At 34.3% G+C, this 13,054-nt stretch overlaps 1 protein-coding gene across 1 annotated transcript in view; it reads right to left on the bottom strand.

Annotated features, from left to right (window-relative positions):
- KAT14 (lysine acetyltransferase 14) overlaps positions 1–13,054 on the bottom strand; it is an 80,764-nt gene continuing 67,710 nt past the window's right edge. Inside the window, exon 10 of the mRNA XM_033936374.1 lies at positions 1–5,159. Coding sequence (XP_033792265.1) covers positions 4,986–5,159 — 174 coding nt within the window. The 3' untranslated portion in view covers positions 1–4,985. The remainder of the gene's footprint in view (positions 5,160–13,054) is intronic.

The raw sequence follows: 13,054 nt of genomic DNA, 5'->3' as shown, positions 1-13,054 counted from the left end.
CTCTTAGAGCCTTTATCCCAGTTTATAGACTTTTTTTTTTTCCAGTCAGTTATTCCAAACATATCTTCTTTTATTAGGGATTCAGAACACACCATAAACATCCTTAATAATATGAATATTAATTTATCTAATGTTCTGTTAGAAAAACAAGATAAGATATTGAGTCCCTCTATACAAACATCCCATATATTTTTTAGGGGGAAGGCCTAACCAGTGTCCCCACTAAATTTATTGTTAATTGGTTTAGCCTTAACAAAAAATTATTATAGGTTGAATGGAAAGTTTTAATAATGGATAAAGAGCCACCATGGCTCCAGACATTGCTAATCTGTATGCAGATCATTTTGAAAAGAATTAACACCATGACTTCTGTACAAACAAGTTTTTGTGGAAAGGGTGTATCAACAATATCATTTTTTTTATAGCATGAGAACCACCAGCAATTAGATCATTTTTTTTCCAGTGGTTCAATTAAAGTGACAAATGATTGCAAGGAGTCCAAGATATTTTTTTTTTTTTTTTTAAACTTTTTAATTAAAAAAAAGATCATTTTGAAACCACAATTTTCCAAAAACCCACAGATGGAAACTGATAGAATAACAGTTTATTTCTATGTATGAAGTTTAAAAGATAAATTTATCAAAGAGACAGTTTTGAAAACTTAAAAAGATTGTGTACCATTCAAAAGAAGTTTGAATGAGAAGTAGATTTAAAAAACCGAGTTAGTCAGATAAATGTGTATGAGAATGAGTATAGAGAAAAATGAAAGAGGGCCCTGAGGAATACAGATTCAAGATGGGATATAATAGTGAAGACCTTTGTGTATGTATACAAATGTATGGGTAAAATACCTTTTTTTTTTTTTTTTTAACTTTTAGTGTGTCATTGGCTTTCATTCCTTAGTTTTAATTTCAAGGTCATGATATTAAAAATTATTTAATCGGCAGGAAAGGCTCCTGCCTAATTAAAATAGTGCTGAATGGGTTGGAAGGGAATATTCAGTAGACTTTAGCTAACTGGGCAAACTGGACTGCACAAACAAATCCTAACTTAGCCTGGCTAGTACAGTATGCCAGTATGGCACTGAATATCATTTGTACCCGTATAATTTCCAGGTACCGCTGATACCCAGATAGAGGGCAGTACTCAATATCCAGCTCTAATTTAGCTAGAATACATTCATTGCTACTGGATGAAATTTATTTTTAAGATATGTCTTTCAATTAGGGGTCCTTTTACTAAGGCGCGTTAGCATTTAGCGTGCGCTAAGACGCACTAGTGCGCCTTAGTAAAAGGACCCCTTAATTTGTTGTACGACATAACATTTTTTCCCACTTGGTAGATTGTTCACTTTATTCTTGTGTGGAATTTACTAGTTTATTAAGCTATGTATTATTTTCGCTGCTTGTGGAAACACATCTATTAGAAGACAAAGACAGCAGTTCGGTGTCTGTATTTACACAGGTGCCTAAAAAGCACCTAATTGGGAGCCTATTCTATAAAGAAAAATAGACACCTACTTTTCTGAATAGAATACTTAACAGGTCAAATTCCACGCCTATATTTTAAGTGAAAGTACTTAAACCAGGCACAGATTGTTGAAAACCAAGCATAAATTATTGTATTCTACAATTTATGTAACTGTGCACCCTACCTGTTTCGCTCATGTGAATGCACACCTTCAAACTATACACCATGGTGCCAGTTACAGCATAGTGCATAGTCCAAATACTAAACTGTGACGTACCACAGAGATCCATACTCTCACCCATATTACTCAATCTCTTTCTCGCTCCCCTAGCATTACTTATTCAGGAGTCTTCTAATCTATCTTTTCATATTTACGCAGACATTCTTCTTCTATATCCTACCACATCTACAAACCCTAATCTTAAATCATTACAAAATTGTCTTTAACAAATTGCGGATTGGCTACTCAACCACCATTTAGTTCTAAACCCTGATAAAACCAGTTGTTTGTTGGCTATTAGGCCATTTACCACATCCTGAAGGCGCCCTTTCTCTCTTAAATACCAATACCACCCCAGTCAACACTTTCCGTCAGCTAGGCATTCTTTTCAATTCTCAGCTATCATTTGCCCTCAGGTGTCTGCACTGAGCAATTCCTGCTTTTTTACACTTCACCAACTACACTCATTTAGAAACCTACTAGATGCCAATATATTTTCCACTCTCATTCTTGCTTTATTTACAATTAAGTTAGACTACTGCAACACAATCTATTCAGAAATTTCACAGGGTCCTATGCACAAACTTCAGACTTTACAAAACTGTGCTATCCAGCTTCTATGTCATGTCGACAGATACACTCGCGTCACACCCCTACTTAAAGAATGTCATTGGCTTCCCACTGAATCAAGGATTAAATACAAAATCCTCTTTCTTACTTTCAAAGCTCTTAGATTTGGACTTCATGATTATCTTTATTCTTTAACTAAACAATACATTCTACCCTGGGTTTTCCATTCAATGAATGATCACTGTTTAGTTCCCCCCCCCCCCTCGATTCACACATCTAGAATCTACACCACTATTTTCTTTAGAGCCCCAGCACTCTGGAGTAAATTACAATTTAAAAACTTAAAAACAGCAATTAAAACCTGGCTCTTTAACCATGCTTTTCATGAGTAAGCTGGAGAGTTCTCTAAGCATTTTGGTTTAGCCGGTTTCTATTCCCCTTCCTTCTATTCGCCCTATTGTGTCTGTCAAATGCTGATCTATGTTTGTATCTAACCTTTAATAAAAAATTTTAAAAAACCCTGTAATTTCTATCTATCTTAATTCATTTAGATTGTAAACCGCTATGTTATGGGAGTTTTTTTTTTTTTTTTTTTAACATTTAATAGCAGTATAGCAAGTACTAAATAAATAAATTTGGTGTCTAAATGTTGGCACTTTGGGCTGGATTCAGTAAATTGCGCTCAAATTTCAGCACAAAACAAACTTGACACTGAACTGTATTCCAAAAAGGTCGTTCCAGAATTGGCACCCTTTATAGAATAGCACATAACACTGGAATCCACGCTTAACTTTGGGCACAAGGATTTATACCAACTGAAACCAGGTGTAACTTGCAACGCGCAAGTCGGTTGTGGAGCCGCACTATCTATAACCCTGCGCACATCTTAAGGGAACGTCCCTAACCCGCCCAAGTCCCTCCCATCATTACTCCCCCTTTGCAGATCTGTATGGAAACCCTTAGGTGATGTTCTAAAAATGGGAGCATGGGTTTTCATGTGGATCTGCCATTTTGGCCTGGTTTCGACACCTTGCATCCATTAGAACACTTTTCTATGCTGAAGATCCACTGCAAAATTAGTGCTTAACGTTTGGCACCATATATAAAATCCCTCCACTTCTTTATAGAATTACTTCTATGAATGGATTGGTAGCTATAAAAGAGTGAACCAAACCAGAATGGAGTCCTGAAATCCAAGTCTGACATTGATTATATTAAAAAAAACAAAAAAATCCCACACAGTTAACATACAGTAGATAAAAGGAATGGGGATTTGTATACCACCTTTGAGAATTAAGTGACTTGCCCAGGGTCACAAGGAGCAGCACCGGGATTTGATCTCACAACCTCTGGGTGCAGAGGCAGCAGCTCAACCGGTGAGCCAAAGCCCTTCCTCTAGCAGTGGTTCATCTAATATGCTGAGTAACGTGCTAGAGCCATAGCTACCACTCTGTGCAGAAAATGCCTTTGTTTAGGATTGCACCTGCCTATCTCTGCAGGTTATGCTCCTCTTTGTTATTTGGCTTGCTTCCATCCCATCCTCTTGCTAGTTAGGGATTCTCTACATTTATCTCCCAGTTTCTTGACTGTTCATGTCCCAACTACTCCACAAGACAAAATAAGAGGGACTTCATGGTCAACAGCATGAGAAAACGCTATGTTCCTAAAAATTCCAGAACATTCATGCTATCAAGTAATGGAGACCACACAGCTCATTGTTTGCTTGTCATTAGATCACTGGATGATTTTATTTACTTATTTTTACTACAGCGGCTTCATCCTTTCTTTTAGGCTCACAGTTCAATTCAAACTGGGCCCTACTAGGACAATGAGCTTTCATTTGCAGCTCACCCATTTTTAACTTTGTCTAGTCTCTGTAGCAACAGTCCTTAGGCTAAGATATAGAGAATGCAGCTCCTTCTAGAGCAAATCAGAAATGCACTACCTGGGACTTTCTCTGCTCCCGTGGGATATAAACTTCATTAAAACAAGACATGATATTTTTACTTACCCATAATTACCCCCACAGCAAGAACATGTTGAAAAGTGTACACTTATTGTATGATAAAATGGTGCGTTTCCCTTCCTTCATTTGTAAACTTATGCATGTCTGTTCAAGGACTGGGTGTGAAAAGAGAATAAGGTATGTCTTGTGACAAAGACTGTATAAGGTGTGTGTGTGTGCTTGGTGCCTATTCATCTAGATGGAGAGACAGACAGTTGTATAGAACCTCTCCAACAGGTGCTAATGCTTGGACAAAACATGCCTTAAAATGCTGTGGGTTCTCTCTGCACTAATGCTGCCACCTGTACCAGGGCAACTGATTGAAACTAATTCTGGAGTTTTCACTTTTATCAACACACACACATAAGAGTCAATAAGGCCCTTAGCTCCTCAGAACTGCAATAATCTCAAGTTCTATTTATGAGGTTATAGGGTCCAAATACTTACAAAAGAGCTTCGATATCCAATCCTTCACAGAATAAGTTAGCTCTGAAGTATTTCTTGCTCTCAGACCTTGCTAATGCTTTGAAAATCTTGCATGCTTTGAGCATGTTATCTGGAATCTTAGCCCTCAAAACCTGTCTTACAGTATACATCCAATGTGCAGAGAAACGCTCCTGCTGCTGATAAAACGGCAGCTCTCGGCAATCAGCTCAGTCGTGACATGATGGGTCTCTTACTTCATGCAGCCTCTTCAGCATGAAAAACCTTCTTCTTGTCTCATCGTCGCAATCTCAGAAAGAATGCATGCTTGCACTCCTTGCTGTCCAAGGGATAGTATTTGTCATAAAAATCCAAGATATATTCCTCAGTCTTAAATCCAAACTTCTGATACAGCAGCATAGCAGGGTTGCTTGCAGAAACGTGAAGGGTTACATCTTTGCCCATGCAAGTCTGCCAAACCAAAAAAAAAAAGATATTAATGCAGAGAAAGACTAAGAAGAAACAAGCAGTTTGAGAAACCCTGATATGTCCGTAAGCTCTTACATTTGCCGACAAGGAAAGGCATAAGGCACACATACAGGAAAATAATTTCAAATCCTAGTTTTTCTTCTTAAAAAATGTAGGGAACTGACATTGCCAACCAGCAGAAAGTACTTTTATAGGGGAAAATGACTAATTTTAATATGCCTGACAAATCTTTAACTCTAATCAAGGCATACTGAAGGTGAGGAGGCTGAAGCTAAAATACCACACACTGTCATTTTCATCTAAACTCATTGATCAGTAGAATATGAGAGGAGCTGAACAATGAGAACAGAGTTAGTTACCAGTGAATGCCTAGACTCCTAGAAGTCTTCTTCATGAAGAATAATAATAATAATATTGGGATTTCAATATCAAAGGTCTTTTGTGTTTGGTTGTGGTTGTAAACCTTTGCCTAGAACAGTGTTATATTATTGCAGTATTTTCAACATCTTTCTCTTTAAATTTTGGACGCTCACCTGGCTCAACTCTTGCTTACAACACTACTACTACTACTGCTGCTGCTGCTGAGCCACTGACTATACCTGCTATATTTCTAAAACATCTGTCATCCAAACAAGTACACTAACCCCCCTTTTACGAAACTGCGATAGCAGTTTCTAACGCAGAGAGCCGCGCTGAATGGCCCGTGCTGCTCCTGACGCTCATAGGAGCTCTAAGAGCATCGGGAGCAGCGTGGGCCATTCAGCGCATCTCCCTGTGCTAGAAGCTGCTATCGCAGTTTCGTAAAAGGAGGCCTAAAATATCCTGGAAGTATTGCACATGGCAGAGGATGTACATCAGGCCACCAACCGAGTAGATGCCTGACAGTATAGAGTCCTGCACCACTCTGAAAATAGTTTTTAAATAACTCTACAGTACACAGGTGCTCATAGCATGCTTAGTAAGATGAGAACCTCTAACAAAACCTATTAAATCAGAAGACCAACAAACAGGCCAACATTTCAGTTCCATCATGAACCTTCAGAGTGCAGTGCCTTTGGTTTTCTGCAATTAAAAAAATCCAATGCAGACCTTTTTATTCTTTCTAATCCAATGAATGTTAGAAAGAAAAATTATAGGGCGTGGCTTAACGCGAACACGAATGGAAGTGTAATCGCTAAGCTCCTCTATATCTAGGCAACTGAAGAAAAAATATTATTCCCTTCTTGAAGATTTCAAAAAAAAAATAATTATTAATAATGATGGTGTTACCCTCTAAAGCCTGAAGTTGAAGATTGAAAGAATAACAGCTGAAAAGTTAGAGTGCCGACATCAAATCGCCGACATCAAAAAAAGCTGAGGGGAAGGTAATTTCACCGGCTTTTATCTTTATTGAAACGGCAAAGCAGAGAGTGAAGATAGATAAAAACTTAAAATGGCCAACGTATATAAAATTTATGGGCATTGAGAGAGAGAGTCTTGCAGCGAGAGAAATTTAAAAGATAGAGCTGTGGCGGTTTGAAACAAATTTCTCTTGCCCGCGCTGAACAGAGACTCTGAGGGCAAAGAATCGGCAAATTTTCTCCTTACTGAAATATTAGGAGACTGAAGAGGAGGTTTGCTGGAGCGATTAAAACTGACAAAAAGTTAAAAAGAAAAGAACTGATCTAATTGTGAGGCTGCTGTCAGTTGATTTGTGTGGCGATTTGATTTCTCCTGCCGGCGCTGACTCAGAGCCCTACGGGTGGTGAATGAGAGAGATCAGTATTGTCCTTTTTGCCGGTTTCTTTATGTGAGGACAGATCATTGAATAAAGAAAATTGGATCGGCACGGGATAGAGAAGGGATATTAGAAATTTAAACTGACCAAAAAAAGAAAGAAAGTAAGAAAAAGACTGATTCTAGTGTGAAGCCTGCTGTTGATTGAATTCCTGAGCTGTGACAGTTTGAAATTGCCATTTACAGCCAGTTGAAGCCCTGAGAGATCAATTAATAACTTGAAGTATTGAAAAAACAAAACGATCTCATTATAAGGCAGTTGTCAGTTTAACAATCTAAAGCTGAGACAATTTGAAGCAGCTCTCTCCTGCCGATATTGAGTTGGAGTCCTGAAAAAGATCAAATTACCCTCTGCTTGAAGTAATTTCTAGTAGAACATTGAATACTCCATTTAATTAATAAATAGAAAATTTTACACTTCAGACTGATTGGGATAGAGGGCTGCCTGTCAAAGATAAAAATATGACATTGATATAGCCCTCTCCTGCCTGAAGTCAAAGTAAAGCCTGAGGAAAAATAATTATTTCTTATGTGCTGAATAACATAGTGTTTCTAAAGAGCTGAAAGACATTAAAAGGAGACTTGTTTCTTTTCCTTTCTCATTGAGACAATAAAACAGATAACTAATAAGAAATTACTGTGGAGTAAATTTCTGCTGCTTGAAATTCTGAGAGAGAGAGTCTTGAGAACAAGAGGAAAAGGATTTTTCTTTTATTGACTATTATATTTAGACAGAGATACTGATTTGTAATCTGCTCAGTACTAGAACAACGCAACACTGGAGTAAAAAAGAAAAGATATCAAAGACAGATTACAAAAAAATTGTGACTGAAATATATTTTAAGATTCCTAACAAAACTGAATAAATAAAATCCACGAAAAAAGAAACAATAATATGGCAAGCACCAGACAAAACAAAAATGAGGCTGGTACATCTGCAAAAAGACAGAAACAAGACCAAATAACACCTAGCAAGATACCACTTCCTATCGAAGAATCAGACATATTAAGCAAAGCAGAAGTTATGGAAGAACTAAAACAAATCAAACAAATGCTTAAGGAAACTATAACTAATATGTCGGAAATGAAAGAAGAAATTTTAAATATTCATAGACAAATGGAAGTTAACAACAAAAGAACAACTGAACTAGAATCAAAAATGGAAACTATAGAATGTGAATCAAAAAGATGTAAAAACGACAGCCTGGAATTAAATAAATTAAAAGATCAACTGGAGGACTACGAGAACAGAGGAAGAAGGAAAAACATCAAACTTTTTGGAATACAAGAAAATTTAGAGGGAAAAAATACTATCCTTTTCCTTGAAAATTTAATTCCAAAAATACTACAGTTAGACTTGAAACAACCAATTGAAATTGAAAGGGCGCATAGAATCCCAATTAAAAATTTAGAAAACAAAAACAGACCAAGACCAATAATTTTCAAAATGTTGAGATACCAACAAGCACTAGAGATACTAAATGCTGCAAAAAAAGATAAAAACCTAAATTATAAAGGATCAAGATTATGGTTTTTACCAGACTTTGCCAAAAACACAGCAAATAAAAGAAAAAGACTACTAGACATGAGACCTCTACTAAAAGAAAAAGGATTTAAATATGGTCTATACTACCCGGCGAAAATGAGAGTATCATCTGGAGACAAATCCTTATATTTTGAGGATCCCGAAAAACTAAAAGATTTTCTCTCTAAACCAGAACCTATGATATTTTAACATAGAACATTAAGATGGTTTTGAAGACTCTATGAAAAATTAGAAAATATGACATATCGAAATATCTGAAGAAAAGGAGGAAAACAATACAAAGAAAAGACAACAATAATTATAAGAAAGAAAGAACAAAATATAGGAAAATTATTAAATATAAATGGATAATGATACATTAATGAAATGTTATGGAAAATGATTAAAGATATAAAAGATCAATATAGATAGATAGAAGGGAAATTTAATTAAATATTGAATATTGATTGCCTGGAATGGGGAGAATGTTTGGATTACAGTTCCAATGTGTATCCTTAAGCAGCCAATGTACTGGGTGGGAAAGGGAGGGACAAAGAGAATATTTACTAGAATAATTAAGGGAGATATATTAGGGTTAAATATGTGTGTCATGAAGAAAATTTTTTGGATATTAAATATGAAAGAGGAGAGGAAGAATAAGATAATGAAAAGTATTAAAATGTATAATGTCTTTTAAAATATATTCTATTAATGTCAATGGCCTGAATCATGTAATTAAAAGGAAAAAAATATTAACATTTTTAAAAAAGCAAAATGCGGATATTTACTGTCTGCAAGAGACCCATCTTAATATGAAGGAATCACAGAAATTATCAGGTGGATGGATAAAGGAATGTTTTTTTGCTCCAGCAGTGGGTAAAAAAGCAGGGGTTGCAATTCTTATAAATAAAAAATGTATGGCCAATATAAAGGTAAAAAGTTCAGATCCACATGGAAGATGGATACATATCGATATAGGTATGGGAAATGATACCCTGACGTTATTTAATATATATGCCCCTAATTCGAATCAATCAGAATTTTTCAAAAAGCTACAAAATATGTTATTACCACTGGCTGCCTCTAATTTAGTGGTGGCTGGAGATTTTAATGCTGTAATGGATCCATTATTGGATAAAAAACCAGGTAAAAATATTAAATCTTTAGGTCTAGATAATTTAGTTCGATCATGCGATTTGAAGGATATATGGCGTATTCTTCATTTTAATGATCAGGAATATTCATTTTGTTCACAGGTTCATAAATCATTTTCAAGAATAGATTATATTTTTGTTTCAACAAATAAAGTGCAACAGGTGATTAAAGCCTCCATTGATCCTATTATCATTTCGGATCATGCGGGAATATGGATAGAATTACAATTAGATCAATTAGAAAATAATAGACCTCTTTGGAGATTTGATAATGCATTGCTTGTGGATGACAAATTTTTGGAAAATTTTAAAACACAAATTAATGAATTTTTTCAAACAAATTTAGTGGAAGATACATCTATAGAGAATGTATGGGATGCATTTAAAGCAACTATGAGGGGTAATATTATATCATATTCAGCTTTTATTAGGAAACAAATTAAAAAACAATATATAGAATTAGAAAAAGAAATAAAAATATTAGAAGCTAAATTGATAAGTAAATGGGAATATGAAGTTTTGCAAGCTCTTTTGAAAGTAAAAGGTAAATATAATGAATTAACTTCAAAAATGATAAGAAAAGATTTGTTTTCCAAGCAAACAGTGTATTATGGAAATTCTAATAAGGCGGGAAAATTATTGGCAAATTATCTTAAGGCAAAAAAAAGGAAAACTAATATTAATGGAATAAAAGATGATAATGGTATAATAACAAATCAAACAAATATAATATTAAAACAATTTTTAAATTTTTATAAGGATCTATATTCTTCCGAACCTTGTTTGGGGAAACAAAAAGATGGAAAAAAATTTTTAGATTTAATTAATGGACCTAAAATTCCTGATCATATAAAACGAAGTTTAGAAGAACCTATATCATTAAAAGAATTAGAAACAGCATTGAGATCTCTTAGAGTTGGATCCGCTCCAGGTGGTGATGGTTACACAGTAGAATTTTATAAAACATTTCAAAATATCCTTTCCCCACATTTACTAAATTTATATCAGACACAACTTATAAAAGGTAATATTAAAGGTACTATGGCTGAATCAATAATAATTGTTTTGCCTAAGCCAAATAAAGATCCTACTTTGGTTTCAAACTACAGGCCTATATCTTTGATAAATGTTGATAATAAACTTTTGGCGAAAATTTTGGCTTTGAGATTAGCTAAAGCTCTCCCACATATTATAGATATGCATCAAACGGGTTTTGTTGCTAAAAGACATTCCTCCAATAACTCTAGACTATTATTTCACATGCTAAACTTATCAAAAAAAATGGATGAACCGGCTTTTACAGTTTCATTAGATGCTGAGAAAGCATTTGATAGGGTAGAATGGAATTTTATGTATCAGGCTTTAGAATGGTTTGGTATAGGTTCTGGATTTATACAAATGGTAAAAACATTGTATAGCTTCCCGATTGCAAGATTAAATATTAATAATATGATATCTGATGGTTTTCAATTGCAGAGGGGAGTTAGACAAGGCTGTCCTTTATCTCCTTTGTTATTTGATGTTGTATTAGAACCCTTATTGTTAGCAATACAGCAAACGAGGGAGATACAAGGTATTCCATATTCAGATATGGAATATAAAATTTCGGCTTATGCGGATGATATTTTGCTTTATTTGAGAAATCCAGAGTCTACCTTATCTTCTTTATTGGAATTAATTGATAAGTTTGGCAAATTTTCAGGTTATAAAATTAATTGGAATAAATCTGAAATTATACCCTTGAATGTTTACTGTGTAAAAGGATTATTTGATACTTTTCCATTCATATGGAAAGAAGAAGGATTTAAATATCTAGGCATTCAAGTTAAAAAAACAATTGAAGATACTGTAAAAGAAAATGAAAAATATGTATTAAAAAAAGTTACGGAGTTATGTGAGCAATGGAACCCATTACATATTTCTTGGTGGGGAAGAGTTCAAACTATTAAAATGATGATGTTGCCTGTAGTTTGCTACCAAATGAGTATGATACCTATTTATTTTCAGGGGTCCTTTTATAAAAAGCTTAATAGAATTTTAACAAAATTTCTTTGGCTTGGTAAAACACCTAGAATAGCTTTAGTAACCTTACAAAAATCAATTAAGGAGGGAGGGGTAAATTTTCCAAATTTCTATAGGTACCATCAAGCCTATATTCTACGTCAGGGTATGTATTGGATCCTCCCAGAACTTATAGATAATGCACCAGATTGGTTATATTTGGAATGGCGCCTTATGTTTCCCCTAAATTTAGTTCATCTACCAAGTATTAATATACCTAAAAGATACAAAGAAAATAAAATAATAATGGATACTTGGAAAACATTGAGATTTATTGATAAATTAACACCCATCCCAATATACAAATCAACTAATCAATCCATATGGATAAACTCCAAGATCAAAATTGGCGGAGCTCAAATCCTTTGGAAGAACTGGATTAATGCAGGCATTAGAACTCTAGATGATATTATCTCAGAAGGTAAACTGCTGGATTTTCCACAATTGCAATATAGATTTGGTCTCAATAAAACACAAAGTTTTAAATGGTTGCAATTGAAGCAGGCCATTCAGGTTGGGTTCCCTGAATGGAAATCATTAAACAATCAATATAGTTTAAAGTTCTTATGCTTTAAAACAGACTTCCTAGGACATCAAGCCGCATTGTGGTATAAATTAATATCTGGATATTTAAATAAAAAACCAAAAAATGGTCTAAGAGACATTTGGAGCATTGAGATTGGACATCAAATTAATGCATCTCAATGGCCACTAATTTGGTCTTGGAGAATGGGATGTACAGTGTCAGCATCTATGAGACAAACATGGTTCTTTTTATTACATAGAGCTTTTTGGACCCCTACTCGTTTGCAAAAATTAGACAGTTCTAAGTCTAATAGATGCTGGCACTGTAATTTAGAACCAGGGACAATAGATCATTTATTATATCATTGTCCTTATATTAAAATTTTTTGGAATTCAATTTGGCCACAAATTAATAAATTAATGGAAAATCATATTGCAATATCATATGATACAATTTTATTTGGAACAATGATGAGAATAAAAAGTCAAATTTCACCAGAAAATAATAAGCTTTTATTAATTATGACAGGGGTTGCCATTCAACATATAACTAATAATTGGAAAAATTACAACAACCTAAATTACACATTTTGGTGGAATACAATATGTCATATTTTTAAAATGGAAAGAACAATAGCAATACAAAAGGGGACATATACTAAATTTATAAAAATATGGGGGCCATTGACAAAATACTGTAATGAATAAATAATATGATGTTTTCTTCTTCTTTTCTTCTTTTAAGGATTTTTTTTTTTTTTTTTATGACACACATAAAGGGGGGGTAAGAAAAATTAATTTATATATAGTATGTTATAATATATTATACAAAATAT

The sequence above is a fragment of the Geotrypetes seraphini genome, chromosome 3, assembly GCF_902459505.1.
Source record: "Geotrypetes seraphini chromosome 3, aGeoSer1.1, whole genome shotgun sequence".
Classification (NCBI taxonomy): Eukaryota; Metazoa; Chordata; class Amphibia; order Gymnophiona; family Dermophiidae; genus Geotrypetes; species Geotrypetes seraphini.
This window is presented reverse-complemented; position numbering and strand designations above follow the sequence as displayed.